The sequence below is a fragment of the Hoplias malabaricus genome, chromosome 3 (assembly GCF_029633855.1).
Source record: "Hoplias malabaricus isolate fHopMal1 chromosome 3, fHopMal1.hap1, whole genome shotgun sequence".
Taxonomy (NCBI): domain Eukaryota; kingdom Metazoa; phylum Chordata; class Actinopteri; order Characiformes; family Erythrinidae; genus Hoplias; species Hoplias malabaricus.
The window spans coordinates 45,885,831-45,904,624 of NC_089802.1; the positions used below are offsets into that span (position 1 = coordinate 45,885,831).

Here is an 18,794-nt window from a genome sequence, read left to right on the forward strand (position 1 = left end):
TCATGCCCTTGTTCCATACCACACATAACCACACACATATATACAACAGTCCAGCAGAACATAAAATAAATTAACTGATCTCTTACTTCTTTTCAATTATTACAGATTTTACATATATTGACAAAAACATTACAGATGTGTTTATATTTAATTAGAAACACAACAGAATATCAGCAATCTGAAGAAAGGGAATACTTTTTGTTCATTTATTCATTTATTGTCTGAAACCACTTATCCAGTTCAGGGTCATGGTGGGTCCAGAGCCCATCTGGAATCATAGGGCGCAAGGTGGTAACACACCCTGGAGGGGGCGCCAGTCTTTCACAGACACACATACTTATGAACACTTTTGAGTCACCAATCCACCTACAAACGTGTGTTTTTGGACTGTGGGAGGAAACCGGAGCACCCGGAGGAAACCCACACAGACAGGGAGAACACACCACACTCCTCACAGACAGTCGCCTGGAGGAAACCCACGCAGACACAGGGAGAACACACCAAACTCCTCACAGACAGTCACCTGGAGCAGGACTCGAACCCACAACCTCCAGGTCCCTGTAGCTGTGTGACTGAGCACTACCTGCTGCGCCCACCGTGCCGCCAGAGAATACTTTGTATTTCAATTAATGATGATGATGATGATGATGATATGATGAAGATTATGTTTATATTGTCGCTGTCCAAAGAAAAACATGCATCTCTGAAATACTAGGTTTACAGGAGAAGGGGAAAACCGTGAAAATGTTCAATGGATGTCAATGTAAAAATCTTTTATTCCAAGTAATTTTAGATCACTTGTAGTGGGCTATTCATCATGACATTTTGTACATAATGCGAAGGACAGCTGCTGTGTTCAAATGATGTTGTAAACTAAAGATCATCAAATGGAGATGAATGTTTTTCGATGACAGGATGATGGGGATAATAATAGTGAGGAATCACAGGTCTTTTCATTCAGTCTATTTCAGTACCTTTTATATTATGTGATGGTTAGCCACAGATATGACTTCATTAGAGGAGTACCTCTTATTATAATCATGACACAGTAAATGATCACTTTGCACAAAAACCTAATACATCCAAAGCTTTTACATGAGAAGAGAAAACATTCATAGCTTTCACTGAAAGTTAGCTGAACATGATTTTCTGAACAAGTAATTACTGGCCATTTCTAGCAGACTGTTTATCATGACATTTTAACTTAATTCAATCATTCATTGACTCATATTCTGTAACCACCGTGTTCAAGCTCAGAGTAAGTCCAAAGCCTACCCCAGTGTCTCTGGGAGCCATGCAGGAACTCACCATTGACAGGATGTCAGTCCATCATAGTTTTAACATAACTTTAAACATTAATTATCATTTAGACAAATTGTAAAAGTCAGCTGGTGTTTTTAAATTATGTTAAAAGTAACAAAGAAAATGGAGACACAAGGTTTTGTTCTGAGAGTCATGTAGAACACCAGCAGGCAGCACATTCAATACATTCACATTGTGGAGGTATATAGGCTTATATTTATAAATTACACGTCCAGGATCTTGGCGTCACCAACTCCCAGAATCCATCCTGCATATAAAAACAACAACAAAAATCATGTCTGAAGTCAGAACTGGAGTTTTGTGGTAAGTCATAGTTCCAGTTTCAGATATCAAATCCTCCAGCCCCACCAAGTGGACAAAGTTGTTTAACATTTAACTGCTGCTAAAGTCTATATATAGCTGGCTCCTGGGCCCTGAACTTGTGCTCTGAGCTCTAAGTGTATCTAACACCATCTGGCAGTTCAGTCATGGAGCTTGCATCTGGGGCTTAGCTGGACTTATAGAGTTAAAGCATAATCCTGACCAGAACTTAATCATCACAAATTTACTTCCTCCAGCATCTATACAGTGTACAAGCGTGATCTATCCTGATCTAATCTATCTGATGCAAGCTCTAGTAGTGAGTAGTTCTTACCTCAGTACGTGGACAGTGCACTTGAGCGTACCACTCCAGACAGTACAGACACACCTGGACGCCCTGGCCAATGAACAAACACGTCCACATGATGATGTTCCACACGGGACTCTTTCTCTTGTCATTCAGAGTGAAGTTGAACACCCCTGGTGGATTAAAACAACCGTGTATTAACCGTCACCATATTTTCATTTTTAGCTTTAAATGAGTATGTGATTCATGCTTTTAACCATCCTAAACATCTATCAGTGCCCTGGCAAAATGCATTTTATGTGGATAAATATGGGCTTTAATAACCCCAGGGTTATTTATCCTTCAGGGAATATTTCATTTAATTCAAAGAAAGAAAAAACAAATGTGTAGCAACGGTACGAATTTTGGCATGTGCACATGCAAGGGTTGTTTTTATTTCTGTATCCACATTCCAGGTTAATAGTATAAACATAAAAACTGTGAAATAGCAGAGACAAGGGCAGTGCTGAACAAATCTGCTACTAAAATGTAGAGAATACATTTTAGTTAAAATGGTATAAAGAGACCACTTTATAAGTGACAAAACGTGCATTTAGGCTGGCTTTTATTTACAAAACTATGAACTTAAGAGATATACCTAATCATCTGACTCAGTCATGGTCGACATAGCATTAATCCATGCTCACACTGACATCACACTCTTTTAATGAGATTAGCAGAGCAGAAAAGTGGATTACTGGAGCAAAATGAATTATTTTATTTCATGTACCAATATAATTATATCCCAGTTTCTTATTCCAAGAAGCGTATTTATAACTTTCAGTCCTTTGTTTTTGTACAAAGCTTAGCTACGTTGTAAATGACTGTCTCCCTTCTTCGATTTGATAAAGGAGTGATTGATTGACTTATTCGTTCATGCATTGGTTCTCAATGTCTTACCTCCGATCACTGCAAATAGACAGAACATCACAGGGTAGAAGAAGCCGAAGCCCATGGTGAAAGCATATTCATGAACAAAAGCTGAGACGCCAAACACAGATAGAGTGGCTAATGACCGGAAACGATGGCCTGAGAGCTGAGGAGAAGAGAATGGCCAGGTTAGAGTTCAGATCAACAGACAAGAGGTTCCCAGTCCCAGTATTGTGCCCTCTTTGCTCTTCACAGTTTGGTATTTTCCATTCTTGCACCCCCTGATCTAGCAAATGAGGGGCTGGTTATTTAGTTCTTGAGATGAATCAGGTGTGCTAGATGAGCAAAATCAAAAAAATGAGTAGAGGGTCCTCAGGACTGGGATTAGGAAACTGAGACCTTGCTGGCAGTGAATATATATTCATTGTTATAATTCGGCTCCTTACCCAGAGGAAATCTCTGTAGGCGTAATAATAAAGCCAGTCATGTACCACAATGTTCCACGTGCGGTAGTAGTTAGCGAAAGATGTGGAATTCCACCAGTCCTAATCATGGAGAAGGAATTGAATATATGGTGGTTAGCCCTTTAATTAATTTGTGTGCATTTAAAGTAAGTAGAGAGACTGGTCACTCACTTTGTAGAACATCCTGTCAGCAAAGCGCAGCATCTCAGCAAAGGCATTGAGCCAGCAGTGCAGAAAGGCGAAGAAGCCCAATAGCAGCATCAGCATTCCTGCCAGAGGAACACATAGTACACCATGGGTGTGTAGACGCCTGTTTATTTATTAATTCTCAGATCAAGACTGTAGTACCTGAGAGTCTTCCACACTGCTGCAGTAGCAGTTTTTACTCTATAAGGAAAGCTTTACACTAGATGTTTTAAGAGAATTGTGAGGTGAGAAGTTGATTGATGTTTAGTTCTGGATCACAAATGCAATTCCTGCTGATGCCAAGTGTATCAGTGTACATGCTCCATCACTGCAGTTCCACTGTCTCATAGACAATTGCTGGGGGCTTTATACCCCTCTAGCCAGCATTGGGTTTAGAGACTTCATGCTCATGTGGAGCTGCACTAGAGCATCCTATTCTCTAGGTCAGTGCTTTTCTAAGGAGATCACATAAACTGTGTGTGATAATTGAATTCCTGTAAAAGCAATGGGTGCACACTAATATAACCAAAATCAAACAATGTAAGGAATACCCAGACACTGTTGGACACAAGCCTTTAACTTTTTGAGTAATACACTGAGAAGGCCAGATTTCAAAAGGAAACGCAGCTCAGAACTTTGAACTGGCACCCAGCCAGGCCACACTGCAAACACAGTCATTCTGATCAATACCTTGTGCAACAGTCTAAACAGTCCTATCTCATCTCTCCAAGTACATCAACAGCCGTAAAATACATCTATCCTGATTAGCCTTAAAAGCACTGTTCATCTGTATGCTTTGTTAGAATGAAATAGAGAATTATTACTGATAAATGTGTCTGGATATATATTAAAGGTGAATTCTTACCTACAAATAGTGTTTTGTATGTTATTTGTCATATTGTTCAGTGTCAATGTTGTAGCTCAATGACATATTCCTAATCCTACAACAGAATTTTAGGGCCATGGCATTAACAAAAATAAAATTAAATAAATAATAATGTTCTGAGAATAAGGTCAGAACAATTTAGAGATTAAAATCTAAAAATAATTCTGAGATTAAAGTCAGAATAATTCAAAGGAAACAAAGTTATGATATTATTATAATATTTAGACAGACAGACTCCCTGTCCATAGAGTGAGTTGTGAAAGAAGCAGTCAAGTGAAGTGAACAGAATAATTTGTATCCTGTGAAACTACATGTCCTTTTCTGAATAACCTCCTGACAAACCAATTCACCGTTCAAATACTAATAACAATCTGGTCCTGATGTGCCAGAAAACTGAACATCTATTCCTGAAATCTATATGATTTTATGACTTCAGCAATACACTGCATTCCTCACTTACACTGCTTAATCCTTTGCCTAGTGTGTTAGCAACAGTGTGTGGTATGTACCTGGTAAAGTGGCATGAAACATGGCCAGAATCAGCGTCCGTGTGCTGAATGGCCGATTGCTCTCGTTCATAAGCACAGGGATACACAGGCGTACCAAGATGAAGTACAGGTAAAACAGACTTCCTAAAATCTAAAACAGATAGAGGGGACACAATGTCAGCACCAATACTGTGAGCAAAGTCAGTTTGTTTAGCACAAGCAAGATAATCAATCAAACCTTTGCAAAGCACCTCCACACATAGTTCCACCTTATATAAGGGTTTCTATTAAAAAAACAACAAGTGGTGTCTGAATCAACAGCGATAGCTATGTGACAGTGACTTTAATACATTTCCATACTGTACACACAATGATTAAATGAGGGACATTTACCGAGGGTACGTCTCCCTGTAGATCAGAGTTGGGCAAAACAAGAAGTAGAGGTAACTGGAAAGAGTAGGGAATCTACATGGTTCACCTTGGACACACCCACAAACACATACACAACATTTAGGGTTCATTCACACAGGAGAACAGTGATGTTGGATTATTATTTTCAAAAGACTGGTTAATATAGGAACGAGTGTTCTAGGATAGATTTCCAGTGTCATATGGTCAGCGTAAGCATCAGTAGCTCAAATAAATTAGCTTCGTGGCATTACCTTTCACTTGTTTGGCTCCGAGGATGGCCACAACAGTTTCCCTGATGAAGGAGTAACTTTTCATTAGGAACCGAATCTGTTGAATTCACAACCAGGTTTTAGCAAGTGCTGTTTGGTAAATGTAGCTGAGCATAGCTAAAATTCCTATTGCCTTTCAAAAACTGGCTGTTATTTTATACCAGAAATATGCAAGAATACTAATAATATTTACAAAAACACTATAGGTTTTAAGGTTTTTTATAAAATGTCCTTATCATTAGAGATTATTTTAACATTCACACATTTTGGACCCAGATACTCAACTGTGAAAACAGAGCATTTAAATTTAATTAAAAGAGAATGAAATGGGTTGTTGGAGAGCTGCACACGAGCTTAAGTTCTCCATGCTCAGTGCTAAGTATCTAGGAACTGTGTTCTCAGCTTTGTTTGTTTATCGCAGCTTATACATGTGATGATTTTCATATTTGTTTCTAAGACAACTAGAACATAATTACAGACCCCCATTCACTTTTACAGAAAAGCAAACAGGACATTTAATCAATTGATCTTAGGATGACTTCCTAGGATCACCCTGTCCACTATGCAATCCAGCTGGCCCTTGCTTCTTTCCTTGCGAGTATCTGCCTGTTTGGTGAGAGCAGCTGTACTCATGGAGCTGCACAGTAACATTTGGTTATCACAGATGATAAGATGGTTATCACAAGATCTAGATTGTGGACAAGGATTAATAGGGTATTGAAATGTTCCACCTTAATTCCAGACTTTGGATCAGCAGTAAATAAGGGACGCTAGCACAGAACAGTCCCTGAACATGATGCAAGAAATTAATGTGATCTTTACCTGTTACTCATTGATGTGAGTTGTATTCTCCAGATATTTTAGTATATCATTGCTATCAGATACAAATTTTCTGTTTTTTTCCACATGATGATCAAAACAGCCCTTACACTGTGTCATATTCATGAGGAATGTACTAATACAAATTGACCAGATTTACTTGGAATAAACATATTTTTATGTAAATTACTTTTTTTTCCTGGAAAATACAGCAGAAATACATTCTGAAATGTAATATAATTTTATGTAGCAAAAATTCCAAAACATTTTGGACATTTTTAATGTGGCCAGTGTTTTCTAAATCTATTTTACAAAAATAAATTGAATTAAAATAAAATTTACTTACAAATCATCACTATATCCAGCTTCCTATTACTCTCTGTTGTGTTTATAGTCATTCTTCAGTGTAATTTTTATAATAATCATATACCTGTTCAAGGATGATGATGAAACGAGACGCTGGTGGCAGTTGGTAGTGCAGAACCATATACACTGGGAAATAACCCAGCACACTCATCTGAGTCACCAACAAGACCACAACTGTCACCAATGATACTGACATCTTCCACTTAGTGCTATGGTAGAGGTCAGCCCACTGGCTCAGGACGTGGTATGGTCCAAGCAGAGTGTAGCTGAACATGATGAGCCAGGCCCATACTACAGTGCCCAGCTGACCAAAGGCATAGAAGAACAAGTCGAAGTCTAAAACCAGCCTGAGATTAGGGGATAGCAAGCAGTTATAGTTAGCCAAGTGCCTCTACATAACAGGTGCCTCTGTAACAGCATAATCAATGTCTTTCATAAAATCCTTCTTAAAAAATGTCATATTTCTCTGCAAATACAGATAGATATAGTGCCAATGACTTTGTTGTTCAGAAAATAGCTACAATAGCCATTACCCACCTTCCCTGGTCAATGTAGTCCACTGCCAGTGTGCTGATGATGAAGAGAAAAAGTGCAGCAATAAACATGTGATAGATGGTCCTGATGTGACTGATCTCAAACAGTTCACTAGAGAGAGGGAGAGATTGATGTCATATTTCATGAATTAGTGTAATTAGTGCATACACTATGCTGTAGACTCCCCTCATGATTAGTGAAATCAATGACTTCATGGTGCACAAATCATTGGCACAGATGTTCAGTCATGTTCACACAGCTTCTGTTCTTCTTAGAAAAGCATGAAATTAAATGGAACGCTCTGGTACAGCTGCATACAAACTAAAGGTCACTGCGTTGGATGCTGAGTGTAAAACACCCTAGGATTTGGGCTGTGGAATAAATGAAGTGCATCCTCTGGAGTGATGAAGCGTCATTCTGTGTCTTTGGAATGATTTGGAGTGGTGTTTGTGATCCAAACCTAATCATACACTATCAATACCTTATCTCACTAATGTTCTCATGACTGAATGCCATCAAACCCTCACAGAAACATTCAATTATGTAATTTGAAGCTTTCCCAGAGGAGGTAAAAAGCTCCTACCGCAGCAGAGTAGGTACAAACTACATATTAATGAGCTTAAGAAAAAATGCTGCATTAACATAGAATTTGTAGAATTATGTAATTTCTTATTTATTATTGTTCAGACTTACTCAAGTAAGGACTGCCTGGCCACAAACATCTTCCCATCCTCCATTCTGTGTCTGAAATTGGAATTTGTTTATTATTTTGTGACCTATTTCCCTGCAGCAACAAGCTTGCATATTAGCTTTCATTGAATGGTATTCACCTTCTAGCTTTCTCATCAGTGTGGGAGTGTGTCTTCCCACCCGAGTCAGAGTGTGTGTTCTTGGACAGGGACCTCAATGACTCTGTAAGCGCTTTGTCCAGAGCCTCGCTCATTTGGACCATCACTTGGTCAATGACCTCTGCCTTTATCCTCTTATCAGGGAACAGTGAAACAGGACACTGTTTAGAAGGACACTAATTGCTTCTAAATCAGTGCATTGTGACCTGTTAGGTTCAATAAACATTTTATAATCACAGACTTTCATAATCACACAGTCAAGAGCAGAACAAAACGTCTTTACCTCCACATGTCTCGCCCACTGGACCGCGTCCTCTGAAAGAGACTCTGTGTGATTGGTGTCTGCATATGAACAAATGAGTATAATGTACAAACTATATCGTTTAGAGCAATACTTGAATACAAGGACGTAGAGAGACACATAAGAGATTCGATGACTGTAGTAGATAAATTCATCATGGGAAACAAAAAGGTCATATACGTTCATTGTCTGTAACTGCTTATCCAGTCTAGGGTTGCGGTGGGTCTGGAGCCCACCCAGAATCATTGGGTGCAAGGCAGGAATTTCAGGCCAGTCCTTCACAGGGCAACACACACAATTCCATTCATACCTACGGACACTTTTGAGTCACCAATCCACCTACCAACGTGTGTTTTTGGACTGTAGGAGGAAACCGGAGCACCCGGAGGAAACCCACGCAGACACAGAGAGAACACACCACGCTCCTCACAGACAGTCACCCGGAGGAAACCCATGCAGACACAGGGAGAACACACCACACTCCTCACAGACAATCACCCAGAGCAGGAATCAAACCCGCAACCTTCAGGTCCCTGGAGCTGTGTGACTGCGCCATTACCTGCTGCGCCACTGTACCGTCAGCTGTATACATGTGTGTATTAAATTAGATAGGAAGTATAAGGAGGTTCAGACATGGTTATATAACAATTACAAGTAGTGTTTTTACAAACAGTACTGTGCAAATATTATAGACCACTCTTCATTGTTTAATTTCCAGACGGGAATGATGAAAGAGGCGGAACGGTGGTGCAGCAGGTAGTGTCGCATTCACACAGCTCCAGGGTTGTGGGTTCGATTCCCGCTCCAGGTGACTGTCTGTGAGGAGTTGGTGTGTTCTTCCTGTGTCCATGTGGGTTTCCTCCGGGTGCTCCGGTTTCCTCCCACAGTCCAAAAACACATGTTGGTAGGTGGATTGGCGTGTAAGTGTCCGTAGGTGTGAGTGTGTGAGTGAATGTGTGAGTGTGTGTGTTGCCCTGTGAAGGACTGGCGCCCCCTCCAGGATGTGTTCCCGCCTTGCGCCCAATGATTCCAGGTAGGCTCCGGACCAACTGCGACCCTGAATTGGATAAGTGCTTATAGATAATGAATGAATGAATGAAAGATGAAAGACAAAATGTAACAAGAACTCTCACACCCACTCTCACTTCACAACTGACATAAATCACAAGTATCCCTGTCAGTCCACTCACTGTGAGAAGACAACAGTAAGGTGCTGAAAGCTATGGAGCTTTTTATTAAGATGTGAAACTGCTACTGAGAAAAGAAAAAGAACGGACTTCTCCAGAGCCTAGACTTCAACATCCCTGACTGTGTTTGGGATGACTTGGATTGTGAGAATTAGTAAATGCAACCAACTTCTAAAACACAGCATGTCCTCTGAGTGGTGCAGTGGTCTACATGTTGGCCCTACCACCTGTAGATTGCATGTTTAAATCCAGATTAGCACAATTGGTCTTGTTATATCCCGTGAAAACATGTATCTCCATTTTTGTCTGTTTTTAGTTTACTACATCATTTGAATACAGCAGCTGCCCTTCATATTAATTCATGTTAATATTTCATGATGAATGGACCAATTGAAATACTCCAAAATTACTTGAAAATTAAGGGTTTTTCCTTCTTCTGTAAAGTAACTGGTTTTGGAGATACATGTTTTTCATTGGACAGTGATCATGTTTTCTGCTTTTTACTGCTTCCTTTTATAAAAAAAATGAAGAGTGGTTACTGCACAGTAGTGTATTTTTAATAATCATGTTTTTACTGTAGCATAATAGGGCATTTCAAGATATAAATAAGGTGTTATTTTAGTATTTTGTAAGCATTACAGTAATTATTCTTTTATTCCCCTGGTATTCACACACCTCACTTTTTCAGGTTCCTGATGCAGTATGCATTGATGCAATTTTATCTCAGAAAGATCAGGTTTTACTGACTTTAATGAAGTTCTACCTGAACAGGATAACTCCCTCTTACAGGATGTGTAGAGTAGTACTCACCCTGTCTGACCGAGCCGTTCCCTGTCATGGATGAGTTGCTAGGGGAAGTTATGCCTCGGTTGCGATGCACCACTTTGCTGCTGGGGCTGTGGGTTGCCATGGTTTTTATGGTTTCAGGATACTTTAGCTCTTACTGATATATGTCCAGATTTGATGTCTGTGGGAGAAAGGTAGGTACATAAAGAAAGGCTTGATTTACACGTTACATCATATGCCCATATGTGTGCACACACCCATTATAATTAGTATAAAGAGGGTCCACCTATGAATGTAGATGTTCAGTTCCGCACACATGGATGCATATGTATCTAAAATTACCATGCTCAGGGCCCAGTGTTGGCTTGAAGTGTGTAAAGCCCCTCACCTCAGTATTAAATTTAAGGCACACTAGTGTAAGGCCACCATTCTCAGTGCCAATCATCAACTTAAAAACAATTACCTCAAGCTTCTTCAACAGACTGCTTCAAATTGACCTGTAGTTACCTGTGAGGTCTTTTATGGTTATCATTCCGAGTCCACAAAGTTTAAACAAGGATAAGCTTGTTCTGGGGGAGGTCGTCACTTTATTGCAGATAATGTATAGACAGGTCAACAACGAATGTGTGCCTGAGAGTACATGGTATTGAAAAAGAGGGAAAGGTCATTGACTGAGAGTTACCTGTATGCATTCCTGTGATGCTGTGTACACGGCAGACTCATATTCAACAAGAACAAATGTCTGACTCATTTTGATCATGTACATTTGTCTCCCAGTTATACCTAGGGAATAACAAGCTTGTGTTTGGGCTTATTATCTTAAGCGTGAAGACTTAAGACTGTAAAGCAAAATTACACTGGGAATTTAAACACTACTTGCATTACTCCACTTTGCGAGTGTGTTCTATTAACCACTCATTAAGCAGAATCACACATGAGGGAGTTTTAAAGGGGAGCTTGGGTCCATCATCAGTGCCTTTCCCAGCAAAACAGCCCCACAACATGGTGCTGCCATTGCCATGCTTTCTAGTTGGTATGGCGTTTTTGGGATTAAATCCCTTACCATTTTCTCTCCATGCATGGATGACTGATATATGTAAACAGAGGAACTGGTTGGTCATAATGATCAGTGTTGTGCATGGAGGGAAAAGGATGAGTCAAGGTGTATGCAGATTTTGAACCATTAAAAATCTGATACAGTAGATGAAACCTGAAATAAATGAGTCTCTTAATGGTTATTGTGAAATGAATTCTTATGGAAATAAAGTAGAAGCCCTAATAATCTAAGACATGAAGAGTGGTGCTATAAGAAATGTGTAGTTTTGAAAAACTGAGTTTGAATATGTGTGTAAGTTATTGGCCTCATCTTTGTTCAGGGAAAAACATGTATTTGAACACAGCAGCTGTACTTTGTATTTTGTGAATATGTCATGATGAATGGACCAATAGAAATGCTCCAAAATGTCTTCATATATATATATATATATATACTTTTTACATTGACATTCATTAAAATGAAAGCTTTTTCCCTTCTCCTATAAAGTCACTATTTTCAGAGATACTTGTTTTTCATTGGATAGTAACAATTTTTAGGTTCCTGGTGAAAAGAAAAGTGAGAATATACCATGTGGAAAAGTGTAAAGCACTTTAGCCTTAAAAATAAAAGACTACTTTAGTGTTTAGTGACATCATTTACAAGCCTGCTGTGACTGCCTTCTTGATCAGTGTTTATGACAGTACATAGTAATGTGGATGGATTCCAGTTAGTTACACAATTGTGTATTCTCACTTAGCAGTCTTTATATATAATACGATTAAAAGATACCAGTTTTGCATTGGTTCTGTATGTTGCTATTATTGGATTATTTCATTGTTTCAAAGGTGAGGACAAATTTTTTTTTAACTCTTGTACCTATTTTGGAAATACAGTTATTTATTATTATTATAATTATAACTAACTAACATTTAACTGGCTTAAAATTGTTTCTGTTAACACATCTGTGGATTTCTTTTTTCTTGTCTTTTTTTTGAGAAAAATATTTTCTTCTAAAAAAGCCACTAACATTATCAACTGTCCTGATATACTTTTAGATTTTTAAAAATAAAAGAGTCATAAAAGGTTCTTAGAAGTCATTTAGCTCTTTATAGAACACAGGAAGTGCTGTTAGCATGGTAAAGAACATTAGCATTGGGTGAATGATCCTGAACATGTTTTCTATCACAGAGAGGAATCAGCGACATAACAATTTATGCATTTGCAGGGTTTTTTGTGTTCATTTTCATATCAACCTTTAATGAAGAAACTGTTCAAGATTATACTAAGATAGTTACCTTGACCTACTACTACCACATCTTTTACAAATACTGTTGTGACTACCACTACAACTACTACAAACAAGAAATACAGCTACTATTACTACTACTATTAATGCTACTAGACCTACTACCACTATGACTACTTCTACATCTACTATTGCTACTATGATCATTATTACTTCTTCTACCACCACTACTACTCCACAAAACACCTTCGAACACTTGTACACCACTACTGCTACTAAAGTAGCTCTGTCATAAATGTCTAGTTAAAAAGTCTCGAACTCACCTTTCACACAAGCGTCCTTTGAGGATCAGATTCTCCACATCATCCCCTTTGAGGATCAGGAACATGGGAGGAGAGTTTCTGTGCTGTCAGCAGTTTGCCAACTGTGTGGTTTAACAACTCTCTTTGTTACTTCTGCTTAACTTTGACCTGTGTTCTGTGCTTCCCTGTGTCTCAGTTGAACCCCATAACTCAGATGTCGTCTCTTTTCCAGCTGCTGGTTGTGCCTCTCTTATTGATCTGTTTGGCCATCAATCCTCACTTCACTGATCTTTGTCACATCCAGACTTCACTTTTCTGGGTCAGAGAAAGACCTCTCGTCTCCCTCTCTCTCTCTCACTTCCTTGTTTTCCCAGTATTAATGTTTGCATATAGATGACTGATGATATCGGGCCTTGATTGCTTTATCTATCGCTATCTGCATGGGCACTGAATGGAACAGGTGCTTTATAGGAATGTGAACTCTGTTAAGAGTCTTATCTGCTGTAGGCCGTAAACACAGCACAGAACAAGATCAGCTACAGTTGTATTTGTTTGAGCCAGATTCTCTTTGGTATTGAAGTGTGTGGACTTTAGTGCCATTCACTATACCCTTATGGTAATTTTAATTGTTCTTTATCTTTGACATGACCTGCCTTTCATGACCTAACTGTAACGTGACCCAGCAATCAGTATCTCTCTTTCTATTTTCCCCTATGTTATTTAAAGTATCAAAAGACTCATTGGCTTATAAAAATTGGAGAACTTTTTATACAACCAATTAAAATCATTAAAAAAAAAAACACTTTTCCCACACAACACATTGCACTTTCAAATGTGTCAAGAAACATAAAAAAGGTGTCCCAAAGTACATCAGCCACACCTTCTTAAAAATTAATGTGTCCAAAGGTCTCCCTTGAGATGTAGAAATATTTTGGTTCCTTTAAACACGCTTTATAGATGGTTACATTAAAGAAAAGATGTTAATTTTTTAGAAACCAATGGGACTTGTTCAGAAGCCTGTTTTTCATATTTATTTCATTTTTCTTCTTGTTGACAGTGTACTTTATAGTCGTCACCTAATAAGAGGTACCTTTTCCCCATAGAGGCAGGTCTCATTAGCAAAGGAGTATATGTTTTCAAATTCAGTGAATTATTCATGCATTCATTCATTTTCTGTACCAGCTTCATCTCCTGCTCAAGAGCTGCGGTAGGTCCAGAGCCTACCCAGAATATTTGGGCATAAACACACCCTAGAGAGAGAGCAAGAGGCCATTACACATTGACACCTAAGGAAAAATATCAAAACATTTAGCACCCTAATTAAACCCACACATACACACATGGCGTCACACATAGTGACACAAGACGGAATTGTGTGGTAGCAATACTACCTGCATTGCCATCACATCACCCAGTCTGAGTGAATTATTCTTAGTTAAATCTACATTACCAGTCAAATGTTTTCTTCTCATTAGTCATTGGTAGAATAGGGTTAGTCACTATATAGAGCTGTGTACCAGCCCCTACCTCTGCACAACACAAGATATGGCCTCAAACACATTAAAAAGGCGAGAGGTTCTACAAATTAACTCTTGATGAGGCCACAGCTGTTCACTGAAAACCATTCCAGGTGACAACCTCATGAAGCTGACTGAGAGAATGCAGAGAGTGCGCAAAGCTGTCATCAAAGCAAACGGTAGCTACTTTGAAGAATCTAAAGTTTAAAATATATTCAGTTTTATTTAACTCTTTTTATTTTGTTTACTACAAATATTTTAATGCCTTCCATATACATTTACAATATAGAAAATAATAAAAAACATTGAATGAGAAGATGTGTCAAATCTTTTGACTGGTACTGTACTTGTACTGTACTGTACTGTGCCATTTATCAACAAGTCAAATCTGTTAAGTTCAAGTAGGAGAGAGGAGCCCAACATAGAGACAGGATTGATTTTATTGAACAGCATTTTCACATAGGCAGGTTGTGCAGCATGCACTATACTTCTAGTCACAATGGAATAGCAAAAAGCAAAGAGAAAAAAAAAAAAACAAACAAACTGCACAACCATTGGCTCATATGTGTATTACATCTTCACTACATCATATTTACCCATCATATTAGCAAAACACATGGAGGGGCAGTTTTCTGCATGCAGAGCCTAGTCCTGTCCATAAAGCACAATCAAACCTTCTGATGTTGAATTAAGAGAAAGTAGAGCACAAATCACAGCTTTGATCGATGGGTTAAAGTTTGTTGATGGTTAGTAAACAAACAGCCTTCACACTGAAATACGTTTAGCCAAGTTACATCATCAGTGTACCCAAACAGAACAAACGCCTGTTTATTTTTCACTAAACCTCCTGCAGTGACCCCCATTTTCATCATTATTGCACTGGATTGATTTGTATGCTGTGTTTCAGGAAGTACAGTTGGGATTTGTGGGGCCTATCTGAGATGCTACAGCTTTATTCTCTCATCCTAACTGGCTGATTAGGAGACATGGAGAGATTCTGGCCAAAGCTGCAAACAATCTGAAGAATACAAATACTTTCCTCCATGAGATCAACCTCACACTGAGAGGAGAGACTGGGCTGTTGTCTCGTCTGCTTGGGTGTGTGGGTGTGTATGTGTGTGTGTGAGTCACTGTGATACACACACGTGTTACGTGCATGACAAATGTGTTGCATGACAAATGGACCAACAGGAATTGTCCATGTTGAGTATCTAGATACGGCAGCTATTTAGCTCCAGAGATAAGGCCAAGCCACATTAAAATGCAGGTGTAAATGCACACGAGATGCATTTAAAACAGACAAAAAAAATTCAATCTCTTAGTGTAAACATGTCAGTCCTTCCAAAACACATTCAAAAAACAAAACTCCTCCCAGTACAACCGAGACTCCTCCCCAGTATGTCACTGGTCACAAGAATCATGAAGGACATATGTTTGGGAACCGGACAAAATGCTCAATAGCAATAGTAACAGAGACTACAATCAATTTTGAGGCAGCAACCATCTTCAGCACACCACAGGAAGATGCTGAACAGATGAACAACTGGTTACTGCATACCAAGCGGATTTGCATATTCCATCCCACACAGCAATGGAATTTCCGTCAAACTAAACAGAGATGCATTAGACTACCGGGTGTGAATACATGTGGCTATAAAGATTACATGTGCAAAGGTCAGAGACTGATAACGAGAGTCATACAACCCTTTACTCTCTTATTATTTTTGCTTGTCAGGGAAAAATATCATATTTGACAAAAATTCACAGTAGTAGTATGTAAACATTTAATCATTATTCTCCTTTATTTAAGGCATCCAGCCTTGATTCATCAACAGCTTCCTATAGTTTGGGAGATCAGTTTTCTGCCTTCGGACAGACGTTCAGACCTAGGATGTTTCTTGGATTTTTCTGCTTCTCTTGATCCAAGTAATCTCAAAGACTTTCAGTGTTTTTGAGGTCTGGGCTCTGGGGTGTCCAAGCCTTTCTAAAAATGTTCACCTTTGCTGCCTGTATCCTTTTATCTGTAAAACGGAGTAATATCTCAATGAATGCTTTAATGGAAATGGCCTAAATGAAGACTCTGACTTTTGCACATCACTGTACCTTGAAGGTAGGAACCGTTTCAGTAGTGATATGTTTTCTCTTCATACATTCATTATTCACACGTCTTTTTTTGAAAAAAAAAAACAAAACACAAAAACACCCTATAATGCCGCTTGATTTTTAATTTTTTTTGCCCTTCTGTATCCCTGTATTTGTATGATAAACTCTTTTGTTACGAGGGCAATGATACAATAAATAAGATAATTTTATAAATTTCTGCACACCAAATATACAGTATATGTGTATGTATAACATGTTCATTCAATACTATGTATAAAAATAGCTGCTACATTTTAATTTCCCTAAACTCACACTAGTGTTTTTCAGCATGAAGACATATTAGTGCCTCACACTGTGATACTTCTTCTGTTACCATTACCATGGGTTTATAACTGTTCCACTCAATTGTGGAAGAGTCAGATATACAGAACATACTGTAGGGTCCACTATGTGTTAGTGGGGGCAGATCTGAATTCAGTTTTAAAAGGATGCTCCGTCCAGAATGAAAAATGTAACCATCACTACATCTGATATATATATATATATGTCCTTTTACAGAGGTGCCACCGTAGTTTCTAATACACATTATTCTCTAAAAGCCTTGGTTAAAATATTAACAAACCCTGTTCTGATGAAATTTTGTGAATTCTGTGAGTTGAATAAGAATGCAGGGTGTAATAATGCATTACAGAACAGTACCTAAACGAACAAACAACATGTTAGGTGCTTGTTTTAGGCCAGAATGCCTCCTTAATTCTAAGTCCACCTCTAATGTGCGGTGACTCAGGACTGATCAGAAGCTGGAGGGCAGTAATGAAAGTCCAGAATGACTGGAGGCCTGATGAGGTCTTGTGCAAACCTGCAATTTTAATTTAATTCCTTTACAAGAAGAAAAAGTAACATATATGTGTATTTACTTCAGATTTTCTTTTTTTCAGTTTTTAATATCATGTTTCTACATCACAATTAATAAACCATGAGACTTTTTTTTAGTTGTTGCAATACAAATAGACCAAAAATACTCTGAATACATTAACTCAGATTAGAAGTAAAAGGTTTTTAAATTTGGACAGTGATTATGTATTAATAGTCTAAGCCTCTTAGTTCCCTTCACGCTCATTCATTTAGGACTCCAGTGTTTCTCTATATAGGATTGTGGGTAAACTGGCTCTGTGCCAAGCTTCCAAATATTGCCCTCTTCTGGTGGTGGTTCTGTCATCTAAACTACCTCCTCCCACCTCTTCATTTCAATAACAGAACAGGAGGTTAAAAGATCAAATATCATCAGAATCACAGCAGCTCAGCTGAGCAGAGCTAATCTCTCTATCAATATTACATTATATAAAATATCAGAACATAATGGGAGCTGGGTTAATAGGTAGTAGGTGGAGGGGCATCACTGAGGATTTCTTGCAGGCAACATGCACAAATACAGAACAGGATTCACAACAGGTATCTACACGGAAACAGAGACAAGAAGATATCAGGTCAGATTTCTACAAGATCTGAGTATGAAAAGAAGATCTAATATTGATCATCTTCCGTGAAAGATGTTTATAGTATCAGCCAAAATTTTGGACACATACTGGAGTTTAAAAGCTTGTGCCTAAACGCTTAAAAGTTACTTCCAAGAAAAAGAGAAGTGTTGATATAGAAATCTGTGAATGAATTTAAAAATAAACTTTATTTTATTTTATTTTATTATTTTTTTTTTACAGAGTTTTCTCCACAAATGTAATCAATGCCAATTTCACTCTTCCCCAATCACAAAAATGCTACCAGGCTGTGAGGGTGAAGACACGTTAAGCCGGTCAGAAAATCTTTTTAAGCTGCCATTAAAGCAAACATAACTCATAACTAAATAGCTCAACACACCTGGAGGAGAACATTAACTCTGCATTAGCTAGGGTTGTGTCGGGTGATGGGAACAAGGCAGAGTGAGGCCAATTGATTTCTCTTGGCCTCCCACTTTCAAACAAATAAATGAATCAAAACTTGTGATGACCCAGTGGTAGGCAGCCTAAAGAATATGTAAATATGTACCAAACATATAGTTTACATCAGTCAAGCGTATGTGGGATCAAGCCTGTTCATACAGTGCTTTCGGTGACTCTTCAAAATAGAATGCTGTGTAAAAGGTTTGACAACAAAGGAAACAGGAGGGGTCTCAGTGACTACTTCTGAAGAATCTAAAATATCTTCCAGA

General features: G+C 38.5%; 2 protein-coding genes across 2 annotated transcripts in view; both read right to left on the bottom strand.

Moving 5' to 3' along the window:
* Positions 1–195: 195 nt before the first annotated feature.
* soat2 (sterol O-acyltransferase 2) lies at positions 196–13,228 on the bottom strand. The gene is made up of 16 exons (XM_066665428.1): positions 12,990–13,228; positions 10,409–10,565; positions 8,394–8,452; positions 8,093–8,244; positions 7,956–8,006; positions 7,266–7,373; positions 6,793–7,075; positions 5,526–5,601; positions 5,257–5,341; positions 5,102–5,147; positions 4,885–5,014; positions 3,475–3,572; positions 3,286–3,384; positions 2,870–3,005; positions 1,958–2,103; positions 196–1,570 (listed from the first exon to the last, which is right to left on the bottom strand). Exons 2-16 carry the CDS (start codon positions 10,506–10,508, stop codon positions 1,520–1,522), a joined length of 1,620 nt encoding a protein of 539 aa, XP_066521525.1. The 5' UTR covers positions 10,509–10,565; positions 12,990–13,228; the 3' UTR covers positions 196–1,519.
* A 1,690-nt stretch (positions 13,229–14,918) lies between these two features.
* The window catches only part of kif5ab (kinesin family member 5A, b), a 55,972-nt gene continuing 52,096 nt past the window's right edge, over positions 14,919–18,794 (bottom strand). Inside the window, exon 29 of the mRNA XM_066663675.1 lies at positions 14,919–18,044. The gene's annotated coding sequence lies outside the window, so the exon portion shown is untranslated. The remainder of the gene's footprint in view (positions 18,045–18,794) is intronic.

Bases quoted from the DNA above. Each gene is read 5' to 3' on its own strand.
- soat2 (XM_066665428.1), bottom strand. From the start codon at position 10,508: ATGGCAACCCACAGCCCCAGCAGCAAAGTGGTGCATCGCAACCGAGGC. The intron at 7,076-7,265 runs GTGGGTAATGGC...CCCTAATCTCAG, and splicing joins GACTACATTGACCAGGGAAG to GCTGGTTTTAGACTTCGACT. The intron at 2,104-2,869 runs GTAAGACATTGA...TTAATCCACCAG, and splicing joins TCTATTTGCAGTGATCGGAG to GGGTGTTCAACTTCACTCTG.